Source organism: Lates calcarifer, linkage group LG16_LG22 (assembly GCF_001640805.2).
Source record: "Lates calcarifer isolate ASB-BC8 linkage group LG16_LG22, TLL_Latcal_v3, whole genome shotgun sequence".
Taxonomy (NCBI): Eukaryota; Metazoa; Chordata; class Actinopteri; family Centropomidae; genus Lates; species Lates calcarifer.
Genome location: NC_066848.1, coordinates 18,962,562 through 18,982,347, shown reverse-complemented (window position 1 = coordinate 18,982,347; position 19,786 = coordinate 18,962,562). Strand labels below are relative to the sequence as shown.

At 41.4% G+C, this 19,786-nt stretch overlaps 1 protein-coding gene across 1 annotated transcript in view; it reads right to left on the bottom strand.

Moving 5' to 3' along the window:
- gfra1a (gdnf family receptor alpha 1a) overlaps positions 1-19,786 on the bottom strand; it is a 90,520-nt gene that overhangs the window by 24,973 nt on the left and 45,761 nt on the right. Inside the window, 2 exon segments of the mRNA XM_018660867.2 lie at positions 1,174-1,346; positions 2,426-2,604. Of these exon segments, the coding sequence (XP_018516383.1) occupies positions 1,174-1,346; positions 2,426-2,604 (352 nt within the window).

Genomic DNA, 19,786 nt, shown 5'->3' with positions numbered 1-19,786 from the left:
AATGGACTGGGAGGAAGCAGAGCTGCAGTGAGACCTGTTGTTCAGCCCTGAGCGCATGTCTGATGGATAGAGAACACCGCGGGAAGACAAACGACAGGGATGGAAGGAAGGACAGAAACTTGTAGTATGAATTTACTGTCGTCTCGCTGCTTTCTGTTAAGTAGAGACAGAGGGGTGAGGAGAGAGGGTGGGAGACCTGAGGCCACAGGCCAAATGGAGCTCATTTATGATGCCTAATGCCTCCATTTAATCCCAGAGAGCCACAGGACTGCTGGCTGCAGGCACCAGAGACTACACACACACACACATACACGCACTCCAGAGAGTCAGATGTCCATCACTGAATTACTCTTTTCCGACTCTAAATGTTGGAGCTCTGCAGCTTTACTGCTCAGTGTGTGTGTGTGTGTGTGTGTGTGTGTGTGTGTGTACTGTATGCATGTGTGTATGTGTATCTGAGACTCCAGGCGTGAAGGCAGACAATTTATTTCTGCTGGTGCTGGTGACTGAAGTGACTATACAATGTAGGAAGTTGTCCGTGGGGCATGTTAGCATGTGTGTGTGCGTGCGTGTACTTTTTAATCACAATGTGGGAGCATGGTCATATTGTGGGGATTTGCCTCACATTTGGTGATAAAAAAAGCTCGTCCCCAAAAGGTAAACAATTAAGTTTTAGGTTTAAGAACTGGTTTATGGTTAAGATCCAGGATCGGGCGGGGTTACAGTTACAGCACATCTCCGAGGAAATCAGTCCAATGTCCTCCTAAATGACCAGAGCAATCCTCTGAGGCAGGATTTTAGACTTTTGGAAAGCTACTATAAAGCAGCAGCAATAATTTACTCCTCCATCTCCTAACAAGGCAAACAGTAGGGTTAGGAAACTGCTACATGTTATACACATGGAGAGCCCTGCACACTGGCCATGTTGCCTTTAGCATACACTTGACATTACAGTAGCTTGGGTGTTCTCATCCCAAGAGGAAATGTGATAAAATTGTTTGTTTTCTGGTGTGTAAATGCATGTCATCACTAGAAAAGGAAGTATCCTGATGTGGTGAGGGTGGTTTGACGCATCATACACCACATTACATGTCATGTCCTGTAATCCTCCTCTTGTTCCTTTGCTACTGTCTAATAAATGCATAGAAAAATCTACAACACATCGCTCCCTACCTGCAGATGTAGTTGGTCTTGCAGGAGGCCTGCAGCTCAAGACAGTTGGGTTTCTGTTTCTCTTCGTACGAGCAGACAGGGACGATGGTCTGACGCCTGCGTTCGGAGCACGCCGTCTGGTCGCTGAGTGGGCACGAGCAGAACAGCATGCCATAGCTGTGCTTCGGCGGAACCTGTTTGGCACAAGATTAGAAGTGAAGTCATCTGCGTGAACATCATTTTCATTCCTATTATGGTCTAGCTTTGGGCCAGTTGTTGAACTTTCAGCCCTTTTCAGACAAATTCCTTTTGTGGATTTTTTGTTGATGAGGTCTGAAGTTGTGCAGATTTTTTTCTTTGTTAATCACCTATTGCTGCTCACGCTACCAACTCATTCCTTCTGTTTACTCCACACAACCTGATCCTGCTGCTGTTACAAATTAATAAAACTTGTAATTTCCTCTTATTTGCAGGATTTTTCAAGTTAAATTTCAAGTTAAATCAAAGTTCCCCCTTGGTTGAGCAATCATCTGGTAAAACAAAATCACCAAATACTGAGGTAAAGACACACGATTTAACAACAGGACATTGTGAGGCTTAACGTTTCTTATGTGGCAGCTATCATTTGATATATTACTATGGTAAAATTTCAAAATTTGCTCCCTTGCCTTTTAAACATTGCCTCAACAGAAAAACAACATCAATAATTTCTGATGTTGAATGACACTGTAGATAGTAACAAGAGATCGTCAGGCTGTCATCATATTTTTAGCTCCAACACAAAGTCACTCAAAGCTTAAGGCTGTTCACACAAAGAATCAAACGTATACATCACACTAAGATTAACAGCGCTTCACATTCTTTGTAGTTTTGTATTTATTCATATTGTCGCTTTCTTGAAGTGGTCCCAGTGAAGCTGTTACAGAGGGACATCATAGCAGCTGGGTTGTAATTACAGTTTCACATCTTTTTTTTACAATATGGCACTGACAGTGGAAACATCTTTTGTGTTTGATGACTGAATCAATGTCAAAGCTCGGTGCTGGAGAAGCAAACCCAGAACAAAAAGGCCCACATGATTATTTATTGTGATTTTGACAACCCTTCTGACTTTTCCACTTCAAAATCATTCTTCCTTTTGAAGCAGGTCCTTTGTCATGGACATTCAGCTTTTATCAGATATCAGTTGTTTGAAAATCCTCCAGTGTGTGTGCTTTTTAGTGTTTCTTTTTTTTTCATTTCTTTTTATAAGCTTGTGTCAGATGTGCCTTGCCTTGTCAAAGAACTGCCGCAGGGCCTTGTGACACTTCCTCTTATTGCAGACTTCAGCGGTGGAGACGCGGCTGGTGCAGGGGCTGATGTAGGAGGAGCGGTACTTCTTACAGGTGTCATTTAGGTTGCAGGCCTTGGCAGCATTCAGACAGTTATTCTCTCTGGCCACTGCAGGCTCACCTTAAGACGAGGAGAGGTTAGGGAGGTGAGGGGAGAGGAGAGGGGGGTGAATACAGAAGGAAAAAAGAGAAGGAAGGGTGAGAATCAAGCAGATGTCATTGAGGAAACTAAGAGAACTATTAGATAAGACACAATGAAACAATTTCCATGTTGAAATGGCATCTTCATGTAACATTTGCAGTTTTTTTCCAAGAGGTATCATTGAGCACTTCATGAGGTCTTTTAGGTACCATGAAACAACAGAGAACTAATCCTGGAGCAACACCACAACACAAAACACTCGTGGGGTGTGAAGGTTTGTTCTCAGCCTTGGATATAGCAGCTTGACAAATCTCCAGTGATGGAGGTGAAGTTCACCCAGGTTCATGAATATGCTTTATTTCATGCCACTTAAATATAGGGACTAAGGTCATGTGATAACAACAGAACCAATTCTATAAAAACTGATGATAAAAGACGTTGTTGAAAGCTTCAGGAAAACCTATTAAGTAGACGACAGACCATGACCTGGTAAACCTGTTGGAGGTTTGTTGGGAATAGTACCACAAGAGTATGCTTAAAAAAACAAATTGGTGGGCAATGTGATGGCCAAATGGTATGGGTGCATAAGCCTTGAGCAGTAGGTCTCTGGTTTGACTACCAGCCTGCTAATCTGCTATTAATCAAATTAATGACAACCAGTTGATAACAAGGAACCTGGGACTTTTGAGGCTCCTAAAGGTCTGGGTGTCCACTTTTTGCCCAGTTGACAGTTCAGCCTTGGGGCCAGTCCTTATAGAGATACTCGTTCATGTTAAATGTTAATGTGGAGAAGGATTTATCAGATCTTTTTTAACTGTCAATATCTGTATCAATGTCTGTATCAGTTTAAAAAAAAATACTAAAATAAAATAAAAATAAATAAATCCAGTATCAGTGGGGCTCTACACGCCACACAGAGAATACGCCTACAGATCATAATCCAACAAAACAAAAGCAATTCAGCTCCCCAGGCTGCAGCATTTCTACAACTGTGTACACAAATAAAGAGAGAGAGTGAAAGAGGCAGAGAGAGACAGCAACATAATGATATTTTCTCACAACTAGTAAATAACCCCAGCAACACATTCTTCTGCCTGTATTTGTATATGTGTCATCTGATATAAATGTTTGTTTTTATGTCTATTCTGCATCTGCGCAAGTGTATCTGTGTGTATTTATGCTAACTAAGAAGACAGGACCCCATTTACGATCTCACTTCTTGCTTGGCCTGAATCAAACAGTGGCCCTTGTCTACACAATCCTGATGGCTAACCAGACGTGTTTATACAGTATGTGTGTGTGTGTGTGTGTGTGTGTGTGTGTGCAGAGTTCCTGTAGTCATCAAAGTCTCCAGTGCAGTGTCTTGCTCATCTGTCAGCCTGGACTAATTGCCAGTGTTCTTCTCGATCCTCTATTAATTAACATTTTCATAGACTTCTCCCCCTCTTGCCTTTTTTTTTTTGGTGAAAATGGAGCAAAAACAGCATTTTTTTTTCCTCTAACGAGCACCAATTAAAATGGGGGAAGGCCGGCGTAAAAAAAAAAGAGTGTACAGAAGAAGTGTGTGTGTGTGGGGGGGGTGGGCAGGCGCGATGCAAGCAAGTCAACGGAGCAATTGGCTGATGGTGCTGCGCAGCGTCGAGCAAACGGTGTTAATAAGATTCAACACATCAAGGCAAGGGAGGAGAGAGAAGACGGAGGGAGATTAAAAGGGACACAGAAACATGAGGGGGAGTACGAGTTGATGGTCCGGTGATGTATTAATTGGTGACAGAAAGGATGCTGTTTGTTCTACCAGAGAGGAGGAGATCCTTAAGATGAATGCTTTCCAAAAACCTCCAGCGGCCCCCACGAGGAAAGCCTTTGCTGGCTCACTTATTGTCAATTCATTACATTACTTTCCTCTGCCGTCTAGTTCTGGTTCACCTTACTGTCACCTTTTCCTTCCAACTGCCCCCCTTCACTTCACTTACCCTGTCTCCTCCCCGCTTATCCTGCCTCTTTGGTCCACACATCATCCCTCATTTGGCACTACACCTCTATATGAATATATTTTGTCTCTCAACTCTACTGTAATAATGTCATTTTAGCATGAAAGATTTAGAGGAAACTGCTGCAGCAAAAAAATTAATCCATTCATATTACCGTAATAACACCATTTAAATGCCAGACTTTTGTAATGTCAGTAATGACAGTTGCATGTTAGTATTAATGAGGTTTTGGAAAAGGAGTCTTTGCACACAAATGCTATAAATCTGGAGTTTACCCAAGTATTTTTTCAAAGACAAAATTTGACAATATTTGGAAAATATTTCTGGTGTTTAAAGATTTCAAAAAAACTATAACTTCAGAAACCCACAGGCAGTGAACTTCCACACCCTGTTTCACCTACAGTTGGTTTATTTGACACAACATTTTATCAGTATTATTCATCACACATGAATGTATGAATGTACATAGATGCTTAACAGATTAACTGAATCACACGACCATAGAGATAAGGCCAACTAAGACGCATTGCAGAAAAGCATCACTTCACCATCATACACCAGAACCCTCCTCATCCTCAGACAGCACCTCTCCCGCTTTCCAGCCCTCATGTCTGCCTTCAATTTCCCCTCTTCCTCTTTTGCTCCGTCTGTCTCTTTTCTCTGGATCAGTGTGCCCAGACATCAGACACATGAACTTCATACTTTTTATTTTATTTTCCCCCCTTTCAGCTGCCTCAGATTGACCGACTCCTCCATTAACCCTGCAGCTGTTCCCCGGGCAGGTTTGTGTTTTCATGTGTTTATATTTGACTCTTTTACTATCATTTGCCTCATTTGACAGGAACAAGACCGATTAGGTTGTAAAGTCTGGTTTAATTTAATCATTTCATCATTATTGTGAATGATTTTCCAAGATGTGTGCAAACAAAACAAATAAAAAACAGATCACTTCATTTCCTTGAACCAGTGTAATCTTCTGATATCTGTAACTATTTTTTGAGAGCATTAAGGAGCCATGATTTAATAAAAGAAGAGGACGATGGAAAAAGGGAAAGAAGAAAAACTTAAAAGTCACAGTCACTGCTTGAGCTTGTGTTGTAGGATTAGTACATATCAAGAGTTTTGAGGACCCTTTGAGGTCAAAGCCAGTTGGCATTTTAAACCATTATGCTTGACTAAGGTTTTAATATACTTTTTATCCTTACTCTGCCTGAGTGCCTGAAGAACATGTTCTTCTCTGTGACCATTTATCTTCAGCAGCACCCATGGGATTCCTGGACTTAATGTATGTGAAAGCTGATTGAGTGCTCCATTCTTTTTCTATTGTGTTGCTATGATATACAGTATACTCTGTCATTCTAGCCAACACCAGCTCGACATTCACCATATTAAGAAGGCTTGACAACAGGTGATTGACAGTCTCCTTCACTCCTACAACAAAATGAACCCTTCTTCCACCTGACTGGATGAACACACTCACTCACAGTCATAATTCTGCACCTGTTCAGAAAACATCAAATGTCTCCCAAACTATTCTAATGTCTTGTGAATACATCTGAGGTTAGAAATAGGTCATGGTCTTGTAAAATTTGGCTTTGTTAAAGACCCATAACACCTTGTTTATTTGCTTGTTGACAGGGTTTTCCAGTTTCAAGTTTCAGCTAATTATGTCATCATCTAAACACTCAACTAAACTCATGATGCACTCTGCCTTTGTGAGGCTTATTTCAAAAAAAAAAAAAAAAACCCTGACAACTCTTCACACAGTAATGATGGAGATGAACTCCTCACATCAGAGGGTTCTACAGGACAACGCTGAAAACAATGTACCTGTCAGCATCTCCTAATGATGATGATGGTAAAGCTATCATATGAACAAGCTCTGTCTTTGCGTGACAGACAAATAGCCAGACAGCCGATACTTTGGCTTCTACCCTGAGGACACGTTAGTATCACACAAAAGTGTGAGTGTGTGTGTTTTGGGCTCACACTATGAAACATGAACACATGAAGTCAGGTAAGTTTTGATGCTTTTTAAAGAATAATGTTAACTGACTTTCTTGCATAAATCTGCACATATCTTCAACTGTGTGTGTGTTACCTTAGCCATTTCTCTTCCCCAGTGAAAGCATGGTGGGAGTCCCCACTTACTCACACTCAAACATGCACACAGTATATTGTCTGTACCCTACTGCGCCCCTAGTGTCAGCAAATACATCTGCTGAACTCCCCTTGCACTCCTGGCAGATGGCATTGTCTCTCAAACAACCCCCCACCCCCACCCCACCCCACCCCACACACACACACAAGCACACAGGGCCCACACAGGGTTGGGGCCGGGGCCATCTGGAGGCCTGGTAGGGGGAACGAGGCCCCCCCAGTGGCTCATGTTTCCGATTCTGCCTCAAATTGATTATCATGTCGCCTGCTTCCTCCAGTCCCGCTGCCCCTCCACCCGCCACCCCCACCTAATTTCAATTACCACGGGACGCCACAGGGTCGAATCCTGACCTCATCCAGCCCCTGTACCCCCCTCCACCACTCCTTAAGTCCCTCTCCTCATCTTTTCTTGTCTTTTCTTTCTTCTCCCACTCTCCTTCTGTGTCTCCACTGGACCTTTCTTCCTCTTTCCACAAAATCCCCCTTTTCTGTTCTGCTCTCTGTGCTCCTCTGTCATGTCTTTATCCATGCAGTCCTGGAAGTATTCCAATCATTACATCCCTTCCTCTTTCTCCGTCATCATCATCCATCTCTGCACTTCTCTCTTGTGGCCCTTATCACTCTTGTTTCTTCCTGTGTCTCTCCTCCCTTCTGCCATCTGCACTTTATTTCTTCTTTTTTTCCCCTTTGTACCAAAGTGGAGTCACTTAATGGCCTTCAGTAGTTATTCAGTGCCTGTTCAAAACTCCCACGGCCAGTGGCACAAAAAATTACCTCATACCAGTCATTATGAAGGGTAAATGATCAAAATTGGCTGTTCTGACAACCTGACAAAGTTTCGTAATTTTACTTACTCGCCATGGTTTCTGTGTTATTCTATTTGGCGTTCTCTTTTTTTCCAGAAGAAAATTGACTTTTGTATCATAATTGATATTGACTGCTAAGAAAACCTGAATGTGGCAGATGACAGCAGATCCATGAGGCTGTTAACACGAGTGTGAATTCCCCCCCACCATTTACCCCATGGTGGGGTAAATGATTGACAGATACAAATTTTGAAATTAAATTTGTCACTGCATGCAGCTTTCAAACACTATGGTACTGACTTCTATAGAGGATATGCACACTTGGTTGGGGCCAGTCATGGGCTATTCATTGTGTGCAGTCAGAATATGAGGTGTGCCTTTGCATCTGCATAGATTTATGCTTTTTCTTTCTCACATTTTGATTTGGGAACATGAATGGCAAGATAAAATGCTTGGAAATCCAAACTATTAGTTTGGGGAGCATACCAAACTGGATCAGAGTGCTGGTCAAGTAAAGCAAGGAACTGAGGCATGTGATAATGAAAAGGCCAGATCATTGGCTTATCCTCTGGGGACCATGAATATTCCAACCAAGTACCATGGCAAACGCTGATGGTATTTTAACAAGACATCTTGCTTCTGGCAACTGACTAATTGACTGCCATCATCCTAAAGATACTAGCACAATAAAAGTAAGATGTAAAATAATCTAGCAGGTCCCTACGCTGTACACTTCAAATGCAAAAGGGGAAAGCTCTGACTTGTACATGGCAGTCCCTATAAGCCTTTCTGCATGTATTCACAGTCACTATGTCCATGTCATCAATTCCATGTTATTATCCTTGTCATGAGCTGTGCTGTAGCTGACTGTCTTTGTCGTAGCTATTTTAAATATAATGCGATACCACCGTCCAGGTTTGTCATTGTCTTTTTTACACTAGTCTGATGGAACACATTACTGAACTTCATCCAGCCAATCGGGGGGTCAGTGAGGGGAACTGGGAGCACTTGACAGGTGTGTTTGTTTCCACTACTCCGCAGCAGTGGAAACAGTGGCTGCATGTGGTGCCACTGGGTGACTAACTATAATTTGAAACCTCTTTGTTTGCTAAGTACAATAAATGTGCAGGGATTTGTGCTGGTGGTGTGGGTGCAGGGGATTACAGAACTATCATGCTGACACTCGCACAGTAATGTGTAGTTACACATCATATACAGTGAGGGGTAAGTTTAATTCACACTGCATATAAATTAACATTTAACATTCAGTTGTATTAAATGCCTCTAGGCTATGCTCTCCAACTGCAGCTACATGGAAGACATGCCAGGGAGTGCTAAAACAATTAGTCAACTGATTAGTTGACTAACTGTTATCCTGTTCTGTACAATGGGTGTCTTTCTAAATAATTATATTGATTAGAAAAAACCTTATGACAACTGTTTCCAAATAAAAGACTATTTTTCATTTAACTGCATTAATATGTTCTGTATGGAAAAATGTGCTCACATAAGCAATGTGTAAAAGTATGTGGCTGATGAGGATTATCTCATTTTGGAATTAAATTCAGTAGAAAGTAAAGCATTAACTGCACAGTTTTTGCCTTTTTTCTCTATATTGTACAGTTGTTATTATATAATGTAAATTAATTTGGAAATCAAGCAGCTAAACATTAGTTCCTCATATTTGTAGTAAAGCCAGTAAACCTAGTATAAGTAGTTTTACTGTCTTAGTATGAACAGCCTTGACTGTAGATGCATGGCTTGGATCTGTTATCTGTCCTGACTTGAAAATGTGGCAATAAAATTTGATTTCCCCTTGTAACTTTTATAAATTGTAAATGTAAACTAAATTTGCCCTATCCTTGTCTACACACATCTTGATTATTCATTGTGTAAATTACTTTCCTTGCACCTCCTTCCCACTTTGAGAAATTACAGCGCAGTCAGATTCGATAGAAAAATCTAACATAATAAACGGGGCCTGGGGTCTCTTCTCTGCGAATCTGCTCTCTCCCTCTCTCTGTTGATTATCAGTGGTGAGTTACACTGCCGTCCACTTTAATGGGCTCCACGCTTGAAAGTGCAAGACAAGCAGAAATGGAGAGAGTGGAGGGCTGTGAGAGGAGAAGTGAAGAGAGAGCCTCAAGGTTTTCTCTGCCTCACCCCTCTGTCTTTTATTTCTAAACACTCCACCTCGTTCTTTCTTTCGATGCTTTTCTGATTTTGTCGGCTCTCTCTTCCTCACTTTCTCTCTCTTTCTGTGTGGTTAATAATCTGCCTCTTCCCTCCAAACACTGTCCCAGTGCAATAAAGCCACATGGTAGTTGGTGCAGCAAATACCATAACTCACAGTTCCTAGTAATTGATCCCTGTAGTGCAACAGTCTTTTTCTTTCTTTCCCTTCCCTTTCCATTCCATCTATATCGCCTCCTCTTCCATCACCACTCGTCATCTCATACTCACTTTTTTTTTCTTCCAATTTCACTGAATTTATTGAGCTTTATTGGCACGCTGTCCTTTCTGCCAAAGACAATTATATCTGTGTTTCCCATTAGCTGCCTTCTGTTTTCACTCTCGTGACATCTAATCCCATTGCAGTATTATACTTCTCCCTCCACCAACAAATCCCTTCACCTCATTTCATCCTCATTTCAACATTTCAAGCCAGGTCTTGACAGAGGTGCTTACCTGAATACATAGTATGCTTTCAGTACCTCATCAGCTCTTCCAATTTCATACATGAAACTTATTTTTTAGCCTGAAATTTCACTTTTGGCCCAAATTACTCAGCCTCAAACCTGGGATTATGAATGCTGGAACTGATGGAGGAGTAGAAATACAACCCTGAGGCAAATTATGTGTGTTGGCAAAAAAAGTTTCCCTCCTCTCAGCTTTATGTTGCTCCTCTATCCCATCTCAAACTTATTCCTTTTAGAACCCCTCTGGTCTACCTTGTAATATCAACAAGCTATTAGCTGCCTGGCCCTTGTAGTTGAGTGGTTCACTTAAACACCTCGGGAGCTAGATGTAACCCTGCTGGCTTGAATCCCAGCAGAGTTTCTCTCCTGTGATTCCCCTACTCTGTATCAGCCCCAGCTTTCAAACTGAATGCAAAAAAGATGTTAAAATGCTAAAGTTCAGTGTCAACTCCTGTTCAGTGAAAGTGTTGGTTTAGAAAATGTGTTAAAGAGAGTCTGACATCATTTGAGTTGCTCAAAATCCCCACAGACATCCCACAATCATCCACTTTTGTCAATTCAGAAAGCAGGGCCAATTAGCTACTGAGCTAGCAGTCACTATAGCAAACAAGCTTAGTCATACTGAACTCTGCTGCTAGCATGTAACTGGCTAGCAAGATAGCTGAATAACTCAGCTAACTAGGTAGCAAACAACTGAGTTAACCTGCTTGAAAATGAGCTAGCTAGCTGACTAGCAAGCAGTTTTCAGCTGCTCAGTGCAAGACTGTTTTCACCTGGCATGTGTGGTTTATTATTCTTAGATATACTCTGGATACAGTGGGCTGAACTTAGAAGAAAGTAGAAACATGGCTTGCTTTCTCATTAGCAAGTTAGCTTACTCACTAGTGGGGTAGGCTCTGTGGATTCTGAGCAAACCATGTGATGTCAAACTGTCATTAAAGCATTTAGTCCTGCTGTGATAAGAGAGCATGACGCTGGGACAGAAGCTTGACAAGATGCAAGCCTGTGTATCCTGTGTTTGAACCACTGCAGCACATTTCAACGGACCAAAGCTGAGAGAGGAGGAAAAAACTTGAGGGAAGAAAAAAGGAGAGGAGAGTGGGAGGAAGAGAAGGAGAGAGGGAGAGAGGGAGAGAGGGAGAGAAGGAGAGAGGGAGAGAATCGCCTTGGCTCTCCACAATGATGAATCTCCAGTGAGGCCTGTTTCATTACCCGTCTGCCAGTGTGGAGATCAGCCGGTAAGAGCAGGCCCTGTGGGGCTGCAGCAGAAATATATGGCTCTTTAATAATCTCCACAAACACATTCCAGTACAGTATTGTACAGTACACCACCCCCACACTGCTCCCCAGACCCTACAGGGCCTGGCCCCTGCACACTATCTATACTCCTCTGGCTTTAAGTCGGAGACCACAAGTCACCTCCAGCAAACGCTAAATTTCTTGTCATGTATAGAATTACTACTTCTCTGGAGGTCAGTCTTATGCGGGTACAGAGGGAAAGTCATCCAAAACAGTATGTGGAAGGGATGGAAAAAGAAAATCTATTGAGCTATGACTTTTTATTTGACAGTTTTTTTCACACTGCCATAAAACTCTTACACAGATTACCAACATGCAGGTGAATCTAACGCTTAGGAAGGAAAAGAAGTGAAAACCTTTTGCTTTGCCTGCCAAAACGTGCTGTAAGAGCTGCAACATCTGTCTCTCATATTAAGTATTTTACTTAGCTTTGAATATTATCAAAATAATCAGCCAGTCTAACATTAAAACCAAAAAAAAAAAACAACAAAAAAAAAACAAAAAAACATTAAAGGATTAAAACACTAACAACGCATACTGAATCAGCACCATATCTCTAATGAGAGGGCCTTGCTGGTTAAGTACCAACCTTGGTTAAGTACCATTATCAAAAATAGATTTCCTACCATTCACAGTGTCTGAAGAGGGGTCAAGCATTTGTACCAACGCAGAATTTTTGGGGCAAACACAGGGGAGCTGTGCCTTTTCTGTCCTGTCAGAGTGCCTCTTGAGAACACTACCATCCACCGGTATCTGCATTATGCTCAATGTATGCACTCTCCTCTATATATTTGAAGAGTGTCCTAATTGTTGTTCAGCCTATATTCCACCCTCAGTGCCACTTCAGTCACAAGGAGCACGATGGATAAAATATATCTGTACTACAGCATCAACATTCTGATTATTTTGAATATTACCAGGCCTTTGTCCACTGATGGCAAAACATAAGTGTGGAAACTTTTAATGGTGAGCTGGTTAAAACATAATCAATCTGTGTTGCTAGGTATCACAAGCTAACTGGGAGAGTATACATGTTCTTTTTGTAAATTTGGTTGAACGAACTAATCCCTTAAAAATGAGTACTACAACTTTTTTGACGCTATCAGATTACAGACTATTGGACAGACTTTGATGAGATGGTCACTGCGTCAGATTAGACGGTCACAGTCATGAATCATTGTTCAGTCATGAATTCTCACTGTGACTTGGCTGAGAGACATGGCAGACAACATGTTGGACCCCGACCAATCATAGCTTGCTGTCTTGCCAAGGCATCAGGGACCAACTCCGCTGCTCACCTAGCAACATTGCAAATATCATTCCTCTTTCACTGCTGCTACTGACCATAACCTTAAAGCCATACAACAAATACCACTACTAAAACTTTTATCCTCAATACACCAGCTCTGAAACACTACGTTGAGCTCTGTGGCTCCTAGCCCTCAGCACCTCAAAGCTAATGTGTCATCTCGCCACCTTACCCAAGCTGCCACCGCCATATCTGGACAATACCCTTAGTACCCATTTCCTTCTGTTTAATATATCCAGCCATTCTGTCTACACCATCTCCTACCAATGGTCCCCAGTTCAAATCACCTGGCCCTGCTCCCAAGCCTCCAATATCTCCCAGCCCGTCTGCCTTTAACATCCCCCACCTGAGGTCCCTCTCTGAACATCAAACAGTCCACTGTGGAGATGGATGTGGACATCTAACAACTGGATAGCCTGTTTACTCCTCTGTGAATACAAGTTGCGACACAAGCACATTGCGCATGAATGTATTCAGCAGCTTACCTCCGAGTCTGTCAAATTGATTTACAATAGTGGCAGCGATGTGCCAATGAATTTGTTATGCAGCCAGAAACAGAGTGAAGGGGTGGGGGGGTCCATAATTAGTCCTGCTGGTGCCCTTTCAGGTGTGCATGTGTGAGACAGTGAAGAGATAGAAAAGAAGGGGACATAGTTCCCAGCAAATGGTTAACTGTTGACACTGTTGATTGCAGAAATTGAGAAAAGACAGACAAAAAGAGGATTTTTTTTTTTTATCCTGTCCAAAAAGCTCATCAATAAAAACAACAACACATCCCCCCATCAATCCAGATCATACACTTTCAGTTTGAGAACAATAACACCCTGGCCCTGCTGCCATCAGCTATTTTTCTTCTTTTTGGACAACTAAAACAGAGTGAAATCTATCCAGCTTTTCCTTTATGACAGGAGTAGGTGATAGCCGCTGAAAGCAGTCTGGCTGCCTAGGACTCTCAGATCGATACTGAGAAACAGCAGCGTGGTTGGCTAGCACGGCACTTTGGCAGCGGAGAGAGGGAAAAAAGACAGACTGTCACTGTTGAGTGTGGATGAATAGATCACTGGGATTACCAACAGTCAGATTTGACAACTATCTGCACACGCTTTTTAATCTTTTAGCCTGACAGAACTATCTTAACCTGAATGAGAAATAGGAAATAATTTATGGATCTGTCTTGAGGGATCCAGATGGATATTTGAGTCCAACACAGAAAGATAAAATGTACTTGAATGGGAGGAGAGCTGAGTGAGAGACTGATGGGTCCAGCCCTTTGAATATTCGTCCAGCTTAAGTGCCCTAAAGCAAGACACTCAATCCTCAAGAGATGCGTAGGCATCTAGTCAAAGCTGTGCTATAACAGCTAATTATTGATTAATCACAGAAAAATAATTTTATTAAAGCACAATCAGTGTGCTTACCCCTGTTGAATAAACCACAAAATAATCCCTGATTTTACAGTATAAACATGTCGCCCTCGGGAGCCTTATCTGTTGTCCAGAGTACTTTGACAAGTTGCATGTGGGTGTTGTGTGTTTTTTTTTTTCCATCCATCAGCTGTCAGTCATCTCTCCCAGCTTCTGTCACTCTTTGCATGCAGACAGGACTTGATTACGGCTGGCAGGGTCAAAGGGCACGTCAGAGCGAAGACACATCACAATTTCGAACACTGAAATCATATCTGGCTTATATTTTCATTTCTAGCAAACAACGAGACTATTTATTTGTGCTCATTTGCACAGTGGGAATGCAGACATGATTCTGAATCAGTGAGAGTCACAAACCAACTTCCTCCAGATGCTGATGGGTGTAAAAGAAAAGATACCAAGAGCTCACAAAAAAAAAAAAACATAATCCACAACTAACAGTAGTCAGTGCATTTGGAGGGACTAGAACAAAAGAAAAAAAAAACATGCCAGCTGTGAAGGTGTGAAGCACTGCACTGCTGAGACTGAGCTTTTCTTTCTCAAAAATTATGTTCAATTTCATATTCAGACTGAAACTGGCAGCGTACAACCAAGAGGAAGCACTGCATTTAGGCTTGATCACCACAGAATGAGCAAGCTGTCTAGAAGAACTCCTCAACAACTAAATCTGACTGGTTTTTGGTGTCAAACTTTCACTTCTTACGAGGAGGTTTTGAGTCAGGTCTGCTTTCACCATGACTAAAAACATCCTTCATTCGGCGTGAACATGATTTGATGGAGGTTTAATAATAAATGAGGGGAACGGGACCAAAACAGATTCCACCAAACCTCTACACACTCTACATACACTGCCAGGACCTTTTTGCCATCTGTCTCAACCTCGTCCTTTACCTTCTCTCAGTTTCTCGTTTGCATATCTCACGAGTTTCTACTTCATCACAAGAGAGACTGCAAAAAGTCCATAGCCAAAGAACTCGCCTGTTCTCTCATTCATTGCCACCAATCCTATAACACTGATGCAAATTCAGTAGAGACGCCCGTAAGCAGCACAAAGTGAGATTAAGTTAACTGTTGTCACAGATATTTAAATACAAGAACTGTCACTTTTTGGTTGACCGGGTCAGAACCCACTGTCAGATGCAACCAATTACAAGGGGTCTAACAGACCCAAAGACATAAAAAATTTTGCCAGCTTGAGATAAAAGTTATGACAAAAGCTCTGATCATATCCCCTCATTGTGTACATCATTATATTGTCCAAACCTAGATCAAGAAAAATGCAACATATTCAATACAACTATGATTATCAGAAAGAAAAAAAAAATCTAAATCCCATCAGATCATTGAGCTGCTAATGACATGGCTTTGAGCTACAAGCTTGTTTTACAAGCACTGCTCCCAAGATTTACTGTCTCTGTAGACACAGGGTTCATCTATCATATCTGTTTTGATGTATGGACTAATGAATGGACAAAATGCAAACGCTGTCTTTCATGCGCACACACAGACACATGCTCAGTGTTGCTGCTAGAAGTCTGAGAGTATCATCACTTCTTAGATGGTTTTTCTCTGGGGAGAAAGACAGAGTCATGGCCTGTCACTCAGACAATCTGAATACCAAACATCAAACCAGCGAGATGTCTTTATGACTATGTCTCTGGCTGTTTTTGTGTATCTCTTCTTGTGTATGCATGCATATATGCATGTGTGTACACAAGAAAACAACCACCACCTCCTGCCTTATAATTGGCTATAAATATGGCCGATATCAGGCCGTGCTCTTTTCTCCACAAGCTTTTGCGGAGATGCAGGAAGCTTTTGATGGATGATGTTCATTTTCTAAGCTGTGTCTTGGACACTTTAGGTGCATACGACCCACTTCTTTTGGGCTATATGTTTTTAATTTAACATCCAGGCATGTCAAAGTTTGCTTCGAAGATGGATGAGAACTCCTCTACCTCTGCTGGCAGGTTGAAAGTGGAAAACACGGTGGGAGGGGTTGAGATGTAGCTGGGGGAGGGCGGGATGGCAAGATAGTGTATGAAAGCTGCCTTATATGGGAAAAAAAAGAGAAGTGAGTGCTGCAGACACCGTCCAGACTGCTGACAAAGGCGGATGAGATGAGAGGAAAAGAGGGAGAAAGAAAGAGAAAGAAAGGCCAAGTGCAAGAGGGAGAGTGGGAAAGAATTGAAACAGAGAGACAAAAGAAAAGTGGCGTTTGGGGAAGAAAAGCCAGTGGAGGAAGGCAGAACAATGTGTTGGTAAAAGTGGAAACAAAGAGAGAGGAAGAGCTACTATCTTTGTCTCACAGTGATCATAGTTGTAACAGAGGCCTGTTTAACAGAGGGCAGACTTAAAACAGTTTAAACTTTCAACACCATGTTCAATACAGTGGTAGAAAGTGTGGTTTTATCCATTTTTCTACAAACACATACAAACATATACTGTAAGTTATTATTAATTGCTTGAATGATCATTTTCCAAAACACACTGTAGTTTTTTTTTTGTTTTGTTTTGTTTTGTTTTTTGTATGGGATGTATGGGTTTTTATTTCCCAATTCACACAGCCATGAGTGCACTTTGATTTCAGAGTGCTATGAAAACCAACACGTAGAGACCTGCATGAAACTGGTAATCCATCACAGTATACAGTACATCATTTCTGGTTATTATTCTGAAGAAATAAAACCATTACAGGAGAGACTTTTCTATCATTTCAAATGCAACAACACAACAAGAACAAATAAAGAAATTTGATGAATACATACAGTATTTGATGACAGTAACCATGATACTGGTAGGACATGATAGACTGCCACGGCAAACAACAGCAATCAAAATGTGCTGTAAATACTGATATCTGTCCAGCAGTTTAGTGCTAAACTAATTGATTAATCAATGACTGTTTTTAAAATACTTAATTGTTTCAGTCAAGTAATGTAAAAATAGTAAACATTTGTCAATGTTTTTTTTTTTTTTTTTTTTTTCCCCCTCCAGTTTCTGGAATGTGAGGGTTTATTGCTCTTTATGTGTGCGTTGGTCAGACTGAAAAAGTTGATGACATCCCTTTGGACTCTGAAAACGGACATAAGTTAATATTCTTCGACAGATTTTTGATTAATGACTTCATCAAAAATGTAATCAATAGATTATTTGATATCAAATATACTGTCTATTTGTGGCCCTGAAACTGTTCATTGATAGCACTGGTTAATCTGGTCTAGCACTGGTCTAATGGAAACAAATTGCTTTTCATCAAAACAGAGCTGAGATACAGAAGAGAATCATAGTATATCATCTGCTGCAGAAGTCATCTTGGTGACTGCACTACTTTAACTTGGCAAAATCAATAAAGGAATCACAACATTTCAACCATTATATGAAACAGCATGTTTCATATAGCAAACAGCAGACAGAGCTAATATCTCCACCACTGTACACTGACAGCGCTTATCTGAACCAGTAATAAAGTCAGTAAAACAATCTCTCCACAACGCTGGTTACGGTGGGTGCACGGGGACTGGGGGGATGGAAAGGGGTGGGTGATGAGGTCATGATTAAATGAGATTAGTTAATGATTACTTAATGACTTGACAGGCGACCCCAGGCTCATTTACTGACCAATGACTTCCCCTGCATGCTCATTATTTGGCAATATGAGAACAATGGGTCAGTGTGCTCAGACGTGGTCTAATTACATTGACTGTGGATTCTGTCTCATTTCAAAGCAGGAGAGTTACCAAAAAAAAGGAAAAGAAGAGAGAAAAAAACAAAAATCTACTACAAGCATGTTTTTTCCAGAGTCGGTTTTGTCAGGTTTCAGGAATCTTGATTAAAAAAACTGCAAGCTTTTTAAGCTTTGGATCTGACTCTATCTCCTTTCTTTTGCAGTTCTTTTTTCTCTGTTTACCACCCTCTGTGTTTTACTTTTACTTTGCCTCTCTCCATCTCTCTTAGTTTCTCTCACTGTCCGTGCTTTGTCCAACCACTCCATCCTGTACCTTTCAATAAAATAAATCCAAATAGAAAGCACTCAAAGGAAATAAACAGTGGCCTCCAGCGCCTTGGCCGTCCATTTGGCCTCACTGCGGCAGCTAAAACACAGTGCTTCTACTTATTTTATAAGGCGGCCTGCTGAGTGAATCAGGATCTTTGAGCTTTTTCTATCCATCACAACAAGGAGAGAGTAAAATTGACAGATAGTGAAGAGAAAAAAGGTTCTGTAAAGATGTGTTGTGTGTGCATTGCTCTTTACCTAGACCATGCTGATACACTTTTCTAAATTGCTGCAGGGTGTCTAGTCAACTAGAGATATATTTTTTGCCTTTAAAAAACTTTTTTAAAATATCTTTATCCATTTTGTAATTACCATCCTGAACCTATTTATAACATTTTGTTTAGTAGTGGCAACTGTGGCCATAAATGGTAATTATGGGATTAAGGCACATTCCCCTACATTTGGTTCTCGTATATCAGTCAAATGTGAGTTGAATGCACGGATGACCAGAGCCGGGCAGGAAAGATTGAGCCTCATTGCCTGTTTCACCCCGTGGCCAACCCCAGTACTACAACAAAGTCCCCCATTGACTGTCATTATGAAAAACACAACAAGCAGGAGAAGGCTCCAGTTGTTAGCAGACTGATACACTAAGGTCAGTTACACAACAATATCCAGCTGATGCTAGCTAGTGATAGCCACTGGGGGCACCTGATTTTGTAAAACAGTAGCAGAAAAAAAACCCTGATTGAATTGACCTGAGGAAATTTGAGAAAGAGACATATTGTGCTTCTTTACCTCGAAGTCACATTGTCTGTTAAACAGCTAGCGTTAACTACTACAGTACACATTAGCAAAGGCTTGTTCTTCCTCTGTTCAATCAGTGTCTGTTATCTAAATCCACGTTGTGTTTTCTTAGTGATTGAGAATGGATAGAGGTGCATGTGTTTATGTGTTTGCGATTGTGTTTATAGTAGAGTGTAAATTTACATGTGTAGCTTTGTGAATGTCTTCCTCTGAGTGTGTCTGTGTTGGCATCCAAACCTGAGTGTGTTTATGATGCGTGTATGTTTGCCCACCTGTGTATGAGTGTAGTCACATAAACATGAATGTTTACCTGTGTGTGTGTGAGTGTATGTTTGTGTGGTTGTTAAGTGTTGTCCAGATGCCTGCCTGTGGTTTATGGATATTCATTACAGAACCATTACAGCAGAGGTTACACGGGACGGGAGGGATGTTTTATCTGCTAATGCATAAAACACAATCTCTCACGCAAACACACACACACACACACACATGCACACACGCACGTACACATGCGTGTCCATATCTCTTGACATCGCAGGAATGAAAGCATCTATCATCCTGCGTGGCGGATCGACCCATGCGTCGGTGGCGCTGTGTAGTGAGATGATGAGAAACAAATCACCCAAACACATTTCTATCTGCTACTTCCCGGACAATTGAATCAGTGGG